Source organism: Esox lucius, chromosome 22 (genome assembly GCF_011004845.1).
Source record: "Esox lucius isolate fEsoLuc1 chromosome 22, fEsoLuc1.pri, whole genome shotgun sequence".
NCBI lineage: Eukaryota > Metazoa > Chordata > Actinopteri > Esociformes > Esocidae > Esox > Esox lucius.
The window spans coordinates 9,716,663-9,735,741 of record NC_047590.1 but is presented as its reverse complement, the minus strand read 5'-3'; the positions used below and the strand labels follow the sequence as shown (position 1 = coordinate 9,735,741).

At 44.5% G+C, this 19,079-nt stretch overlaps 1 protein-coding gene across 4 annotated transcripts in view; it reads right to left on the bottom strand.

The window, feature by feature from the left end:
• dmd (dystrophin) overlaps positions 1-19,079 on the bottom strand; it is a 171,962-nt gene that overhangs the window by 103,286 nt on the left and 49,597 nt on the right. For all 4 annotated transcript variants that reach the window (XM_034289748.1, XM_034289749.1, XM_029116727.2 and 1 more), the window contains exons 3-7: positions 13,342-13,434; positions 12,913-12,990; positions 11,714-11,806; positions 9,230-9,402; positions 3,945-4,063 (exon numbers count right to left, since the gene is read on the bottom strand). In XM_034289748.1, coding sequence (XP_034145639.1) covers positions 3,945-4,063; positions 9,230-9,402; positions 11,714-11,806; positions 12,913-12,990; positions 13,342-13,434 — 556 coding nt within the window. The remainder of the gene's footprint in view (positions 1-3,944; positions 4,064-9,229; positions 9,403-11,713; positions 11,807-12,912; positions 12,991-13,341; positions 13,435-19,079) is intronic.

The following is a 19,079-nucleotide window of genomic DNA, read 5'->3' as shown; positions in this document are numbered from 1 at the left end:
TACTTTTTATTTTGGATGGAATAAAGTTATGTTATTCCCAGCTTTCAGCCAATCAGCATGCACGGTTCAAAACAGACAGTTTATAATGTCTAATATACCACAGCTTTCCACAGGGTGATTTCTGAGTTTATAACATCACGTATGGGAGTGTGAAATATGTTCTACTCTTACTTCTAGATGATATACCACATCTGTGGAGGTAATGAGCCTTGCATAATGAAGAATTATTCCACACAGGAGTGTTTTAGCTGTATATCGTCCACATATTTCTAGGAATGAAGGTGATATATTTGTCCCATGTGATATACAGTCCCATATGTTCCTCCTGTTAGCTAGATGAAATATTTCGCTCCTCCTCTCCTTTGTGGCTATTTGATATATCCTACTCTAGTGGCTCGCTGATATATATTGCTCTGGTGGCGGTGTGTGTGTTATATATTGCTCTGGTGGCTTTGGTGTAATATGCTATGATGTTCGGGTCTTAATGTGATTTGTCTCTGTCTGTCGGTACCTGAGAGGCAGATCTATAGGATTACGAGTCTGGAGTGGCTATGCACAGTAGCTATACTCCCCTCATCTTTATTTGTCATCGACTGAGAAAAAGAGGGAGAGACAGACAGACAGACAGGTGGAATGCGAGAGTTCCAGTTTGTCATAAGAGACGCTAAAGACAGAGAGAAACAAAATAAAGAGGCAGAAAAAGAGAGGGAGACAGAAATAGAGTGAGAATGACACGGGTTAGGGTTAGACAGAGACAGAGTGTTGTGTTTTTAAAGAGACTAGTGACAGAGCTACTTAGGCAGAGAGAGAAGGAGGGAAAGCCGGCGAAAGGGAGAGACAGTTTTAGTTAGTCATGACTTCCTCCGTCAGGTTTCAGAACCTAATTGACTAGACCTAGGAGACTGCAAAAACATACATCACTGTACAGGAGTCAACAGTCTGGTATTGACGTTTCCGTACCCCACTCCAGCTCCACTAGAATGGAGTGTTTGTTGGTCTCTAAACAATTCTGTTGTCTCTCAGGGTACAAAACAATTGATGGAGTCGATTGAGATTCCTCGTTTATCATACTGTGTCATTTCAGGCCGAGGAGAGATGGAACAATGGTTGAGGGAAGAGAGTGAAAATCAAGGATGAAGAAATAGAGAAAGAAGAGTGAGAGAGCAGAATAATGAGGCTAGAGGCTGAGGGATGTTTTAGCACTGTCTGCCTGTCTGTCATTCTGTCTGTCAGTCGGTCTGTAGGTCTGTCTGTATGTCTCTCAGTCTGTATGTCAGTCTGTCTGTCTGTCTGCCTGTCTATCATTCTGTCTGTCAGTCGGTCTGTAGGTCTGTCTGTATGTCTGTCAGTCTGTATGTCAGTCTGTCTGTCTGTCTGTCTGTCTATCATTCTGTCTGTCAGTCGGTCTGTAGGTCTGTCTGTATGTCTGTCGTTTTGTCTGTCAGTCGGTCTGTATGTCTGTCTGTCCGTCTGCCTGCCTGTCTGTCGGTCTGTCTGTCAGTCTGTATGTCTGTCAGTTTGTTTGACTGTCTGTCAGTCTGTCGGTCCGCCAGTCTGTCTGTCTGTCAGTCTGTCTAACTGTTTGTCTGTGTTTCATTGGTCATTCAATGTGTCTGTCCGTACATCAGTCTGTCTGTCTGTATATGAGTCAGTTGAAGCAGCAGCTCTATCAACATCCCCGGCCCAGCCTCCGGTGGGAGATCATAAACACCAAGATATGTCCTTGATTGGTTCCCTAGTTCCTGTTTATCTCTTGGTGGAGCAGAGGGCCTTACATGGTTATTGGCAGGAACGGCCTTTCCCAGATCACCACCGTGATCAGAATAAGGCAACGGTCAAATTCTATTTGGAAGCTTTTTACAAGTTACTTTTAAGAATAGAAACAAAACATGACTGTTTTCTGTGCACAAATTGCTACTTTGGACATGTTTTATATATATTATGCTAATTTGTGATGGTGAGTATCTACATTATAAGCAGTATTGAATAAACAGAAATCCTCACTACATGTAACTACATGACAACTACTTTGAACATTTGAATAGAACCAAAAAAGTATACTAAATTGCATATGAGTGTATGTTTAAAATGTATTTGAAATACTATATTTGAATACCTAGGTTAAATACATGGAAGTACACATATTGCATGACATACATATCCTTCCAATGAAAGCTTCACACCAGTAGAAATTCACTTTTCTGACCTTTTCAGGGCTTACCAACAAAGTTCAAAAATACTTTACATCAATGAAGTGGCAAATCTGATTGTCCCATGAAAATGATGTGGACATTCTTTATAGGCCGCAATTAGATTCAAGTCTCTCCCCCACCATCATCAATATCACCATTATCACCACCACCATCACCACCATCATCACCCTCACTACCACCATTATCACCACCACCATCACTACCACCATCACCACCACCACCACCATCATCACCATCACCATCACCATCACCCTAACTACCACTACCACCACCATCACTACCACCACCATCACTACCACCACCATCACCACCACCATCATCACCATCACCCCAACTACCACCACCATCATGACCACCACCATCACCACCATCACCACCACTACCACCACCACTACCATCACCACCATCATCACCACCACCCCCATCACCACCACTACCACCACCACCAACATCACCACCACCACCATCACTACCACCACCACCATCACTCTCACTACCACCACCACCAGCATCACCCCCGCAACCACCATCATCACCACCACCATCACCCTCACTACCACCATCATCACCACCACCATTATCATCCCCACCATAACCATCATCATCACCATCACCACCACCACCATTATCATCCCTACCATAACCATCATCACCACCATCACCACCACCATCATCACCATCACCACCACCACCACCACCATTATCATCCCTACCATAACCATCATTACCACCATCACCACCACCATCATCACCACCACCACCACCATCATCACCATCACCACCATCATCACTACCACCACATCCACCATCATCACCACCACCACCACCATCATCACCACCACCACCATCATCACCATCACCACCACCATCACTACCACCACATCCACCATCATCACCACCACCATAATCCCTGACTACTTGTGATGTGAAAGAATGGCTCGAAATCTCTGCAGAGCTGCCAATCATCACCAGGTTATCTGCCTATTACAAACAGCCTAGGCAGATAATCTGTCTATTTTATTGCTAGAACTGCTGGTTTTCAAAGATGCCTCACCAAAATAATGCATTCTTAATGCAAGAAAAATACAAGTTGCATTGGCAAACCAAAATGCTAGCATAGGGTAGTTACATAAACAGTAAGCCAAAGCAGTTAACTAATTTAAATTGCAGATCCAAATAACCAAAATAGCTCACAGCCCACCACAGTGAGATGCAGATCCCATCAGTACAGTAGGTAGGCGTTGGCTAAAAACATGGAAAATCCTCCTTGCACGGGTTGAGCAACACCTTGTGATGTATCCCACATCATGAACAAAATTCTGTCAAATTTGACATAATAAATGAAGCAATGATGTGACAGTGAGGCGCATGAAACCTGTTTGATATTTTCAGCTGAGGAAGGAGGAATGTCAAAACAGAGACAGCAAAACCCATCAGTGTTCGTCTTTAGAAGATACCGCATCGGTATACTGGGTTTGGATGTGGCTGTAAGTAATCGAGAAATGTCAAATAGTATATTAAACCAGGTCTCCCTGGTTTATCAATGACATCCAACAATATAATCCCAGCCATGTTACCCAGATGTGTAGTCTTTACCAAATGTAAGGATTGAGGGTCAGGGTCATTACCCTCAGGTGCCACCAGTCCATTAATGCCCAGGTCTGTCTTTCCAAAAGGTTAGGGTTAGAAATTAAGATTCAGTGGTCAGGGGTTAGAGGTCAGGGTTCTTACCCTCAGGGTCCAGCAGTCTATCTATGCCCAGGGCGTGCTCCGCCTTGCTGAAGGCATGTTCCAATCTTTCAATGGCACTGGACATCTTCTCCACAACACTCCAATCAAACAGCTCGGGCCTGCAGGTACCGGAAAAGCATCAACCAATCACATATTTGCATATATATTTCTCTATATCAGTAAGAAGCAGTTAAAGGTAATTGTCACCACTGTGATGATAATATTTCATCATTGTTTATCAGCTTGATCTTTCCCAAATTATGAGAGAAATCTAATTTAACTTTAACTGTTTCTATAATGTTTGCATTAATTATATGGACCCCTAAAAATGCTTATGAACCAGATCTAATATATCTAAATATTTTCCAATTGATACATACAGTTAGGTTCCGGAAATATTTGGACACTGAAACATTTTCATAATTTTGGCTCTGCACGCTACCCCAAGATGCAATTTAAGTGTATACTTTCAGCATTAATTAAAGGGGCTGAACATAAATTTTGTATGAAACGATTAAGAATTGCAACCATTTTCATACACAGTCCCCTTATTTCAGTGGCTCAAATGTAATTGGACAAATTAACACAATCATAAACAAAAACATTTTAATACATTTTTAATACATTGTTGAGAATCGTTTGTAGGCAATGACTGCTTCAAGTCTGGAATGCATGGACATCACCAAACGCTGGGTTTCCTCCTTTGTGATGCTTTGCCCGGCCTTTACTGCAACTGTCTTCAGTTATTGTTTGTTTGTGGGTCTTACTGCTTTATGTTTTGTCTACAGCAAGGGAAATGGATGCTCGATCGTGTTGAGATCAGGTGATTGACTTGGCCATTCCAGAATATTCCACTTCTTTACCTTAAAAAACTCCTGGGTTGCTTTCGCAGTATGTTTTGCGACATTGTTTTGCGACATTGTCTGACATTATCTGTAAAGTGAAGCACCGTCCAATCAACTTTGCTGAAATTGGCTGAATCTGAGCAGACAATATATCCTTATACACTTCAGAATTTAGCCGGCTGCTTCTGTTTTCTGTCACATCATCAATAAACACAAGTGACCCAGTGTCATTGGAAGCCATCCATGCCCATGCCATCACAATGCCTCCACCATGCTTTACAGATGATGTGGTATGCTTTGGATCATGAGCTATTCCAAGCCTTCTCCATACTTTTTTTCCCTATCATTCTGATACAGGTTGATATTAGTTTCATCTGTCCAAAGAGTGCTGTTCCAGAACTGTTTTCTTTAGAAGTTTTTTGGCAAAATCTGGCCTTTGTATTCTTGAGGCTTATGAATGGTTTGCACCTTGCGGTGAACCCTCTGTATTTGCTCTTGTGAAGTCTTCTCTTCATGGTAGACTTGGATAATAATATGCCTACCTCCTGGAGAGTTTTCTTCACATGGCTGGATGTTGTGAAGAGGTGTTGTCCACTGTTGTCTTCCATGGACGTCCAGGCGTTTATGTGTTGTAGAGCTCACCAGCGCGTTCTTTTTTTCTCAGAATATACCAAACTGTTGATTTGACACTCCTAATGATCCTGCTTTCTCACTTCACTGTAACAGCTTCCAAATGTAAATTCCACATCTGGAATCAACCCCAGACCTTTTACCTGCTGAATTGATGAAGAAATAATGAAGGAATAGCCCACACCTGTCCATGAAACTGCTTTTGAGTCAACTGTCCAATTACTTTGGGTCCATTGACAAAGAGTGGGCTACATATTAAAGAGAGGTAATTCTTAAACCCTTCCTCCAATTTGGATGTAAATACCCTCAAATTAAAGTTGAGGGACTGCATATTAATTATTTAACTCTAACTTGAATGTCCATCCATCCATCCATCTTCTTCCGCTTATCCGGGGCCGGGTCGCGGGGGCAGCAGTCTAAGCAGAGATGCCCAGACTTCCCTCTCCCTAGACACTTCCTTTAGCTCTTCCAGGGGGACACAGAGGCGTTCCCAGGCCAGCCGGGAAGGCGTCCAGGAGGCATCAGGAACAGATGCCCGAGCCACCTCAGCTGACCCCTCTCGATGTGGAGGAGCAGCGGCTCTACTCTGAGCTCCTCCCGGGTGACCGAGCTTCTCACCCTATCTCTAAGGGATCACCCAGCCACTCTGCGGAGAAAGCTCATTTCGGCCGCCTGTATCCGGGATCTTGTCCTTTCGGTCATGACCCAAAGCTCATGACCATAGGTGAAAGTAGGGACGTAGATTGTCCGGTAAATCGAGAGCTTCGCCTTGCGGCTCAGCTCTTTCTTCACCATGACAGACCGATACATCGACCGCATTACTGCAGAAGCTGCACCGATCCGCCTGTCAATCTCCCATTCCATCCTTCCCTCACTCGTGAACAAGACCCCTAGATACTCCTCCACTTGAGGCAGGAACTCTCCACTTAACTTGAATGTATTTTGGTTAACAGCCAAAATTGCAAAACTTGTGTCAGTGTCCAATTATTTCCAGACCTAACTGTATGTTCATCTGTGACTTTGGGAACTATTCATCCATTACTTTACATTTCACTTGGGTATACAGTACATATGAGGTGACACATGCCAAACTCCCTTAAATATCTATCTATGTGGATATAATTAAAAACACACAAACTAAATGAGTTAAGACTTTCAAAAATGAGCTACACACCATGTCATTCCATAAATTTGTCTTAACCTAATATGCTAAGTAGAGGCTGTACCTCAACTAACCACCTCATCGACTGTATCACAAGAATCCCTGCCATCCTTACTGATTGTATTCTTGCACCTCAGGGCTCTCCAACCCTGTTTTAACAGGTCAGTTGACTGAGAACACTTTCTAATTTACAGCAATGACCTGGGAGCAAACGGGTCAAATGACTCGCTCAGGGACAGAACAACCAATTTGTCACCTCGTCGGCTCAGGGATTCGGTATAGCAACCTTTTGGTTACTGTTCAGATGCTCGACCCGCAAGTCCACCTGCCCCACCCCGCCAAGAAAGTCCTGTGGGTTTTTTTCTGCACCCCAAAATATGTTGGTAGCCTTATTCAAAGGGAGAGGCGAAACAAGATTTTTTTACTCTGCCAAAAATATATCTATGCTAAGCAGATCATTAATTATAACGCAAGCCAGGATTTTTTGTACTGGGTTGACGACAGAGCATTCAGCTGGATCAAATGTGCATTCAAATGCAAGTTTGTATTCTTATTTGATCTAACAGGCATTTTGTAAAGCACAGTTTGGATAGTGTACAAAAGAACGTGGCTTCATGTGGCAATAGTGCATCGCAACCATGTCACAAGTGGGAATTAACCACAAAACCCCCATCACCCCCCCCCAGACTGACACACAGCCCCCATCACCCCCCCCCCCCAGACTGACACACAACCCCCATCACCGCCCTCCCAGATTGACACACAACGCCCATCACTGGCCCCCCCAGACTGACACACAGCCCCCATCACCGCCCCCCCCAGACTGACACACAGCCCCCATCACCCCCCCCCCCAGACTGACACACAACCCCCATCACCGGGCCTCCCAGACTGACACTATTTAGTTTTCAGACTAATACATTCTAACTTTGCGTTTTTTTTGCTTTCTGGTAGTTGAATTTCCAAGAGACCTGGCAAAAAAAAAAGCAATCTCACAAACTTTCAAAACACATTAAAACATAAAACACAAAGTGCCACAGTTTACAAGGGGAACATACACATTGGGAAATGCTGGAGATGTACTGGGGAGGTTCTTTACATCAAGGGGTCATAAGATTGACAGGTCCCACATCATTGTCCATCACAGTTTTAACTCTAGCTTTAAACACACCGAGACAAGTTGCAATTTCATGGCCGTTCGCGGTTCGTTCCAAGTGGAAGGGCTGGGATACTGGAAGGCTTTCTTACTCCGCTCTGTATGTGCCTTGGGCACAGTCAACAAAACACACACGTGTGACTACAGCTATGCCTCCTTTCCACTGGTGCGAAACACTGGGGTTTTACCCTAAAGTCCAGATTTGTTTCTGTTTCCACCGACACAGGCTTCTTAAGCAACAGTACAATGAAGCAAAGACTCACAATGGAAAGAGTTGGAACGACCGAATGTGGTACGATGCCACTGACTCAACATCAAAAAGGGAGCGCTGAGACATAGCCTTCAGAACCTATAACAATGCAAAATTACCTCAGAATTCTCCCAAATCCTTCTATTAAAGGTAGTTTTGACAGAATACTTATCAAACTAAATAATGAATACACTGGCATACAGTTGCAGTGTTACGAGTGTAGGTGGAGAAGGAGCCGGTCGCAGGAGTTTGAGGAAGAAATAGTTTTATTACGAGTTCAAACTCGGTATTGTAAACAAATTTTGCATGGCGTTATTGTTTATTTTATTTTACTACCAGAAAAATATAGCCTTTTAATTTTTGTAAGCAAAAAATTAAATTGGGTTGATAGTTTACACCTCCGTCCCCACCTGAGCCCCTCCTTAAGTCCTTTGTACCAAATGGATAGTGGAAACAGAAAAGTCTGGAGACAACATTAGGATAAATCACTGGTGTAGCCCTGGTGCCGGGGTAAAGCACCAGTGGAAACGTGGCATCAGAGCTGTGCTCTCACCAAGTGAGCTACTCTGAACCTGCTACGTCCCAATTACCTCGTCTCAGAAGAGCTAAGGAAGCTCTCGCAGATAGAGGATACATTGATGAGGGAGAGTTCTGAACCTCAGGGGTCCTGGTACATTGTGTCCTGCATAACAAAGTCACAGGGGTACGCATGCACAGGCTATAGTGCAACCATAGTCTATTACGGGCAAGAAGGTCAGTGAAAAAATTTGTCATTTCAGAAGAAATATATTATCAAAAGAGGGCAATGGAGCTCTCACGGGTGTTCAGTTCAGTTGGGGCAAGAATTTGGACAAACAGAGTAGAATGATCTCACAGGGCTTAGGTTGGTTTCAGAATTTGTTTAGATTTTGTGAATTTCAAAAGAAAAACATGACTTATTTGTCATCGGCCATAAAAGTTTGGGAACCCCTGGCTTAAGGTGACAGAAAGGACCGCCAAATACTGGAGGGAGGAGAAAAACATGTCGCAAAGAAGTTCCTCTTCCAGACCTAGACAATACATGGATACCAGGCCATGTTTCTACAAAGGCATGTCAGTGAAAGAGTGCTGATCCAGGATCAACCATTCCAATCCCATCAGGTCAAATCTGATCCTGGATCAGTGCTCCTACTCAAAGGCGTCCATGTCTCCACTGAGCTTAGGGGTGAGCCATTCAATAATGTTTGAGAGATGACCCCTGACCTGTGGCTGTGGAGCAGAGCGTTGAAGGCCAGGCCGTCGGCCCAGCTAGAGGAGAAGTTGACCACATCGACGTGGGAGTAGTCCTTGGTGGACTGGCGTACCCAGCTCAGGAGGATCTTCTCACTGTTGGTCTGCTGTAGGCCCGCCATGACATCCTTCATCACATTCTTTACCTGGGGCAGAAATGGGCAGAGCAAGGGAGACAATCAGACAGAAAGAGACAGACAGAGATACAGACGGACTGATAGATAGAATAACGGGGGGGGGGAGTCACACAGATGTCTGAAGATGTAAATTATGTTGAAGTTAAAACCATTCTTCACACCACCAATCTGCAAATACTCCCAGTTTGAAATTCCCCAACAGTCATGTGCAGTAACCTCTGTGAATTAAGGAAGAACCTTTCTGTACAATAAAAATATCTTCCCTACATACATACAGGAAGAGTTGGGATTCACTCATCCACAAACACACACACACACACACAGGCTTACACACAGACACCCTTACACACAGACACCCTCACTCACAGACATCTAACACACAGACACCCTCACTCAAAGACATCCAAAACACAGACACCCTCACACACAGACACCCTCACACACAGACACCCTCACTCACAGACACCCTCACACACAGACACCCTCACACACAGATACCCTCACACACAGACACCCTCACTCACAGAAACCCTCACTCACAGACACCCTCACACACAGACACCCTCACTCACAGATACCCTCACACACAGACACCCTCACACACAGAAACCCTCACTCACAGATACCCTCACACACAGACACCCTCACTCAAAGACATCCAAAACACAGACACCCTCACACACAGACACCCTCACACACAGACACCCTCACACACAGACACCCTCACTCACAGACACCCTCACACACAGACACCCTCACACACAGATACCCTCACACACAGACACCCTCACTCACAGAAACCCTCACTCACAGACACCCTCACACACAGACACCCTCACTCACAGATACCCTCACACACAGACACCCTCACACACAGAAACCCTCACTCACAGACACCCTCACTCACAGACACCCTCACACGCAGACACCCTCACTCACAGACACCCTCACTCACAGAAGTGAGAGCTGAGTCTGTTAGCTGTTTGAGTGACAGTTCTGGAGCATCCATGTCCAGCTGCAGGGTTAGGATAGAGTGGGTGGTTGTCTGGCTGAACTATTTTGCTTAGGAAGATGTAACAATCACCTTTCCATCAAATTTCATATGCACACACACACACACACACCTGAACACACACCTGAAGGTTGAAGTCCAACTCTGACGAATACACACACACAGACGAACTAACTCCCCCCCAAATCTTCCTTTCTGACCCAGAAACAAACTCAGCCCCCCTCTACACCCACCCACACATAGATGTAGCACTGTGGTGTAATAAAATGGATTTTGGAGGAATGTGTATAGAAGCATCTGGCTCATCAAACCAGTGCAGTAATGTCCATTACGTCACCAACACCAATTAACCTTTTGCTGACTCAACGGAGTGGGCACACAAAGGCTGGGGGTAGAAGGAGCCCCGGATGGAGGAGATCTTCAGGAGAAGCGAGATCAAATGTCCATATAAAGTGCGCGGTGTTCCTTGGCACACTGCCGTACATCAGCTGACTATTAAAACTCCACCATTATCTGACCAGAGAGTAAGAGCCAAAAATAGCCCCTGTATTAGTCTGGCTGTGCAACTGCATCCAATTACAGGCCCAGGAATACTTTGCCTGGCCAATCGAAGCTCTATAAAATGTGAGCTTGGCCAATCACAGCAATAAATATTTGCCTGGTCAATCACAGCCAATAAAATACGCCATTTGGTAGAAGGCATGAAGAAAGCTGGAACTGAATTAAACCACACACATAAACACACTCATACGCACACACACTTTGGAATTGAAGTGAATTCCAAGCAAAGGGATTCTTCATGCCACAGCCAGCCATCAACACACACACACACGCACGCACCTCAGTTGTCCCCATTTTTCAATGCATGTTCATTAGTTAGATATCCCCTTCTGACAGTGGTTCCCAACCCAGCACTGGGCCTTGTGGATATAGAACTAGCAGCCCTCATTGGGGAGTAGGTCACTGCATTGCATTTACACACTAATTCATTCAATGACAAAGCCTAGAGCTTAGACCTCACTTAAGCCTCTGACTCTTCTAATTGTCAGGGCCTTTTCGCTTTTTGCACCCGGAACCAAGAGTGTATTCAAATACAATGGAGATTTCCACGTTAAAAATTTAAATACAATGACGTTTTCCATTCTAAATATTGAAATACAACTGAGATTTCACTGTTACACGCATCAGTGATGCTTACGCTAGCGTGGGAATGTGACCGTGATGATCTGCCAACACACACACATAAACACACATGTAAACGCACAATAGCACACCTGAGCATTCACATAATGCGCAACACACACCGACCTGCCAATGGAGAATTATGCTCCAGATGAGTCCGAGGATCAGTTTATGATTCCCATCAACAATGTCAGCTCCACCTATATTCACCAGCTCAACCTGCATAGGGAGACAGACAGTTGTATTATAAGTGCTGAACAGAAAAGGAAGCAAGATAGACCTCCACCCAAATTTATGACAACCCTAGAGGCATATACAGCTCCCTCCAGAATTACTGACACCCAAAGTAAATGTGAACAAAAAGGCGGTGAACAAACCCGTGAGAAAAGGGCAACCAGTGGAACCCATCTATTTACTTATTTTCCCATGTCATGCTTACATTCGTAAATACCCTATGTATTTATACATTTTTACTAAACTGTACAGAGCTTAACATTCAAAATACCCTGTGCGTTACACAGACAGGGAGATGGAGAGATGGAGACAGTGTGTAACAGAGTGAGGGAGACGGTGTGTGTAATAGAGAGACGAAAACAGTGTGTAACAGAGAGAAGGAGACCTTGTGTGTAATAGAGATACGAAAACAGTGTGTAACAGAGAGGGAGACAGTGTGTGTAATAGAGAGAGGGAGACAGTGTGTGTAATAGAGAGTGGGAGACAGTGTGTGTAATAGAGAGAGGGAGATGATGTGTGTAACAGAGTGAGGGAGATGGTGTGTGTAATAGAGAGAGGGAGATGGTGTGTGTAATAGAGAGGGAGACGGAGTGTGTAACAGAGGGGGAGACAGTGTGTGTAATAGAGAGAGGGAGATAGTGTGTGTAATAAAGAGAGGATAGTGTGTGTGTGTGTGTGTGTGTGTGTGTTTATTTGAGAGAAGAAGAGGCAGAGATTAACCAATAGAGAGTGGATGTAATGGAGAAGTGTAATAAAAAAAAGGGAGAGGGTGTGGGGAGAGGGGGTGAGTGTGAAGCAAGATTCACCTTTGAAGGTTTCTAGTGTTTGCTTTCAGCACCACCAACTCCAAAATTGCTTAAATAATGTACTTCAGTGCATTCATCTACATTTATACCCACAGATCCAGTGCTCTGTACTAACACACAGTCATACATTTATCCCCCTCTCGTTCTTTGTCTCTTCCACCTCCTTAGCTTCTCCTCATCTCCCTCGCTCTCCTACTCCTCTCCCCATTCTCCTCTTCTTTCTCCTCTCCTCCTGCTCACCCACTCGTTCTCCAACTCTCCTCTTACCCCCTCCTGAATACGTACATTGTTCTTCTGTAAGATCTGCAGCGCTCTGTTGACATTGTTGAGCGAGTGCACGCGTGAGAATCCCTTCTCTTTCACCTGCATTACCGTGAACACACACACACACACACACACAGGGAAAATATGCATTAGAATACAATGAGTGAATATGACATTAAAAACCGTGCTCAGGGCCATCTCCTGGAGAGGTAGACAAGTTTATTTGGCAATAAAAGTGCTTGTATAAAGTTATGGACAGAAGAGATGGAGAGCAGAGGAGGAGGTGCAGAGAGTAGGAGAGGCTGTGGGGAATGACGGGATAGGAGAAAGTAGGGGAGGCTGGGCAGAACGAGGAGGTAGAAGTGGAGGGGTGGAGACCAGAGAATAGGTTGTTGGATGACGACGATGACCGCAAGGGGTTCTGATGTTGACGAAGGTGCATTGACTCACCAGTCCGTGGCCTGCCAGGCCTTCCAGCAGTTCCAGCAGGCGACGGCCATCACACAGGTCTGTGAAGAGGTCCTGGATGGGGGGCTTCCCTGCCTGAAACACAGTCCCCGACACCACACATTACATACAGGAAGGTTGCCGGTTCAAATTCCGACCCAAACATAACCCAGTATGGGACACCATCAGGCTATCGGTGTCCGGGATGCTGCATTGTCAATTCCCAGGCCAAGCAAGGCTAACCGGAAACGAACAGATCTGGTTGGTTTCAGACCCGAGGTACAAGGGCAGGTTTCATCTCCTGCCTTTCTGCCCTTGAGCAACATAGCGCTCTGGAAAACATACGATACAAACAAGCAGATGTCATAAAGACTGTTATCTAATCGGACATTAAAGATGTAGCAGTCCTGTAACTACATGGGGGTTAGGTAGCCTTGTTCGGAGATAAACAGCTGCAGTATATCGCTGACTTTCCATTCACTTCAAGGTTGTTGTTTTATGCAGCAGACAGCAAAATGAAAAGATATTCCTACTAGAACGAAACATCGTGTTTTCCGCCTCAGAATCAGTTTTCATTTCACACAAATTTCCAGTCAGAGAATACGGTATGTATTTTATTCATAGAAGTGTTCCCTCATCGCCATGCCTGTTCTCCACGCTGTAACGGCGCTGTTGCTTCTCACGACTGCTATTGAGGCCGTATCTCCATTTCATCATCCTGTTCTTGCAGCAGCAATTGTCCAGCACAGCATGGAATGCAACCTTACATTGTATTCAGGGCTGAATAATTGCTTCTGATGTTTGTAATGTTTGAAATGTTTATCAACCCCTAAGAAAAATATCCATAGAAAGGATTACTTGAAAAACAGTCAAAATTATTTCAGCCTTCGGCAGTTTATCAGTGACAACCTCACATTACCCCAATTCAAGTACCTGGCCTTTACGCAATTTTGTAATCTTCTTGCCAACCCTACCTCGGTCTCAAAAGAACGTGTTGGATGAGGAAGCCAGAGGTCCCACCCCTCTGACCTTCTCTAATGGAATCTCAGCAGGAGGTTAGGAGACAGTATGCAGTTAGCTAAAGTAATTAGCCTAACGTTAGCTGGTACAATGACGCCACCGCTAGGATCTGGGTGGAGAAGGGATGAACAGTCATGGCTTCCCATTTTCAGAGTCTGCTCTTCATTCCTCCAGTATTTCTTGATGTAATTTCACAGCATGTATTTCAGGATGAAACCTGTAGTGATTCGGTAAGTAATGGCAAGCATTGAATAACAAGGCAGAATGGTGCATTCAACAGTTATACTGATTAAACATGTAATTTTCCTATTTCTTGCCCAAAATGGACCTTTATTTATGATAAATAATAATTCTCCCACTGTGAAAATGGGTTCAAATAATGATTCAGTACGACTACTGCTCAGGTCTGAAATCTAATCCACCATGAATGAGGATCACGCTGACTCACTCTGCACTCCCTGTGCTGGCTTACCGTGCGCTCCCTCTGCTAGCTCATTCTGCGCTCCCTGTGCTGGCTCACCCTGCTGTGCTGGCTCACTCTGCGTTCCTTGTGCTGGCTCACCCTGCTGTGCTGGCTCACCCTGCTGTGCTGGCTCACCCAGCTGTGCTGGCTCACTCTGCGTTCCCTGTGCTGGCTCACCCTGCTGTGCTGGCTCACCCTGCTGTGCTGGCTCACCCTGCTGTGCTGGCTCACTCTGCGTTCCCTGTGCTGGCTCACCCTGCTGTGCTGGCTCACCCTGCTGTGCTGGCTCACTCTGCGTTCCTTGTGCTGGCTCACCCTGCTGTGCTGGCTCACCCTGCGTTCCCTGTGCTGGCTCACCCTGCTGTGCTGGCTCACCCTGAGCTGGCTCCCTCTGTCACTGAACTCAGCTACATTACGTGTGGGGTTGTAGACCCGGCCCTTCACTTCTACCACTATGTCCGTCCACCTATCTGACTTTCCATCTCTGTTTTCTGTCTGCCAGTTTCCAGTGTGCCTGTTTGTATGTGAATATGTCTCTCCACAGCCAAGGCCACATACCAGTCTACAGAACTAGCAGCATTACTGTGGCATCCTCCCTCCCTCTCCCTCACATATCCCCTGTCTCACCGCCTCCACCCCCTTCTCCCGTCCCAGTGTGTTTGCTGATGTTAGTCTCATCTCCAGGCGGCCTGTCCACAGCCGTGCCCTTGGGGAGACACGGTGGGTTTGTCCATTTGAGCCTGGCTCGACCCATTTGTGTGTGTCCCGCCTCCCTGCCTCCCTGTCAGTGACTCAATAAAGGCCCGGGTCTCTAGACAGACCACAATGCCAAAGGGGAGACGGATTGATTTCCGGAGAAAAGATGAGTCTCTTGCCACATCTGAACTCACAAATAGAGGGAGGCTACTAATGAGGTTGGGAGAGAATGGACACATCTCTCTCTTTCTCTCTTTCTTTCTCTCTGACACACACCATTTTTAAATTACTTAGAAGAAAGTCAGGGTGTAATAAAGTGTTGCCAAAGTGATTAACAGTTTAACAAAGATTAACATAAATGTAATCTATTTTGACATCACTGGGCTGATACATCAAGTGAGCCTAATACTTACATAATCTCTTTTCTGTCCGTTTCAAAAGAAAGCATATTTTCTCATTATATACACAGAATCACAGCCACGCGCACCTACACGCGCCATCAATCAACACTCAATAACACATTATGAAAATAGTTTGTGCCAAATTATTCAAAATCAAAAAATGTGCTCAGACCCTTTGCCATGACAGTCTATATTGAGGTCTGATGCATCCTGTGTTCTTTGATCATCCTTGAGATGTCTCTGGAACTTGATCTGAGTCCACTTGAGGCCAAGTAAATTTATGGCCCATGATTTAACAAGGTATACATCATACAAGGTCCCATACTTCACAGTGCACGTCACAGCAAACACCAAGCCATGTCAACGGAACTTTCCATAACTCTGAGATATAATTAGGTCAAGGCACAAATCTGGGTGAGGTTATGAAATCATAGCTAAAGCATTCAAAGTTCCCGGGAGCAGATTGGGCACCATTGTGAAATAGGACAAATTTGTAACCACCACACACAGAAGGGACCTGGTCAGTGAGGTGAGCAACGACCCAGTGGCCACAACCCGAGTAGAGTTCCTCTGCAGCGATGGGAGAACAAGCCAGAAGGACAACCATTTTTGCAGCACCTGGAATATTAAGCTGCTCGTCTCTGATCCCTTAGTTCTATGATCTCCTAATCAAGGCACCAACAATAAAAACACATTATCCACATTATCCAATAAGCTGCAGGCATTTAATCCAACACGAATCACACCAGTGCTTTGTGTGGTGTTGCCATTTGATATTTAAAATGAAATGTGGTCCGTATGGGTTTCCGGTGGGGGCCTGCAAACAAACAGCACTTTAGATGAATGGTCGACTCACAACCAAATACGTGTGTCTTTATTAAATGATTCCCAGATTCCACCAAATGCATAGGGAAAGGAACTGAGCATGAGGTGGCTAGGGATGTTTATCCACAAAAATGAATCAGGAGAGATCTGTTATTTATTTATGCACATCACGGTTTTCATTCCCCTATTTATGATGTTTTAGTGGAAACGCAACTGGCAACAACATCAACGCTCGACATACACTAGCAAAAACATGAAACGAGCAAATTACCATGCTTCAACAAAGGTTAACAGGTGGATTTGTGCACACTCAGTGTCTCTGGATCATTTGGGGAAAAGGGTCAGAGGAGAGGCACGGCTGGTCTTCTAGTAGATATTCCAATTTCTGACAGCTTAGAACCGCGCATAATGTTCAACCATAGCCTATGGGTGCTAATGATGCTAACACGCTGTTAGGCAGGATTCACAGAAATGGTGAGTAAACGCAATTCATGAAACGAACGCATAGGCTACTTTCCATTTTTATATTGAAAAAAAGTATCTGTGAGACAGTCTAGACAGGTAGAGCACAAGTCAAGTGCCAATAAAGTAACCTGTACACAGACAATAAGTGAACACTTCGGGATCATATCCGTTCAAGTCGAGCACTGACTTAAGATGTTTCTGAGGCTCGAAAAAGAAAAATGCGTTAATGGGGACAAAATAATTCACAGGGTTAAGTATTTGACATTCGCAATTCATTGCACGCATTAATGTGTTAACTTTCAAACATTTGGAAACACCATTGCAATTTGCATGTAGTCAAGACTGTCGAAAAACAGACTTAAAAAATAAATCGTAATCACCAAATATGTCATAAACTTCTAAATTTGAGAGGAAAAGAAGCTGACATTCCCTTTATATCTGGGTACAGTGGGTATATAGGTACATTATTTTATTCATGCAACTCCAGTTCTGGATGAGTATAAACATTCCCCAATCTGTAAGAAGGCTTCAATGTGTTCATAAAACATTATATTTGGCTGCGGTGGATATATTGGGTCTGGAAGTGTTTAAAACCCTTGACTGCCTTGTATTATAAGCCCAAAGGGAGCAATTATTGTAGGTGCATCAAAGTTTATTTTGACACTGTTTTGTCTTTGATTTAAATTATTAATATTTTTGTAATATTGCTTATTGACACTGGCATTTTCTTGCTTAGCTACAAGGCATTTCCAGAAGGTACCCTAAACATGTTCACTATGTACTCAAAACCATTATCAACCTTGGAATCTTCTGGCTACCTGAGGAAGAGTACGACAGTGATTCTGCATAAAGATTATGCACATGTAAACAACAAATTCTACATCCAGTTCCCAGAAAAGGTCCTCTTAAGAGTGTTCAGGCATGATGGAAGGTTCTGGTTTGTGAGAACTTTGTCGGCAAAGTTGTGTCCGATGAAGTGGTCAAAAAGCCCCTCACAGTGGCCTCACACTACGGAATCAATGTCTGCCTTGTGAGGTAAACCAGAAAAGTTTATCATCAAGATCAAACCAGGCTCCTCTGTCTGGAAAAGGTTTATCAATCAATCAATCAAAATTTATTTATAAAGCGCTTTTTACAACAGCAGTTGTCACAAAGTGCTTTACAGAGACACCCGGCCTTAAACCCCAAGGAGCAAACAACAGTAGTGTTGAATTTCAGTGGCTAGGAAAAACTCCCTAAGAAGGTCGAATTTTAGGAAGAAACCTAGAGAGGACCCAGGCTCAGAGGGGTGACCAGTCCTCTTCTGGCTGTGCCGGGTGAGATATTAAGAGTCCAATTGGAATAATAAATAAATTTCTCTTGGCTAAATCCAGAGTATATTTGATTTTAGACTAGGTCAGAAGTATGACCAGGTGGACAAGGACAGGAACAGCAACGGTCCCCCCAAACCAGGTAATCCGCAGGTGTGGACCAGGACCTCATCTCCTTCTAAAATTAAAAATTGGAGGAAACTGAGAAAAGTTAGTAGTACATCCCTCATGTCCCCCAGCACAATAATATAGCAGCGTAACACCTTGGAAACTGAGTCCTCTTAACGTTTATAAATGTGTACGGTTGTTTAGAGGTCTGGCCTCAGTACCAGGTCGACAGGGCGGTTGTGTCTGGCAAGTACATGTCATTATCTTAGAGGCAACTAGCCAGCACCTGGGCAACAGACTCCATTACATTTGACTTAGGGTGTTGGATGTAGAATGGAACGGGTTTTGCGGTGCAGCATAGCGCTAGATTGGGTTTTCTCCGGAAGAACTTGTAACATTGCCTTTAAACATAAAGAGAAAACAGAATGGTCAGCATGGGACAGACTGGCGAGT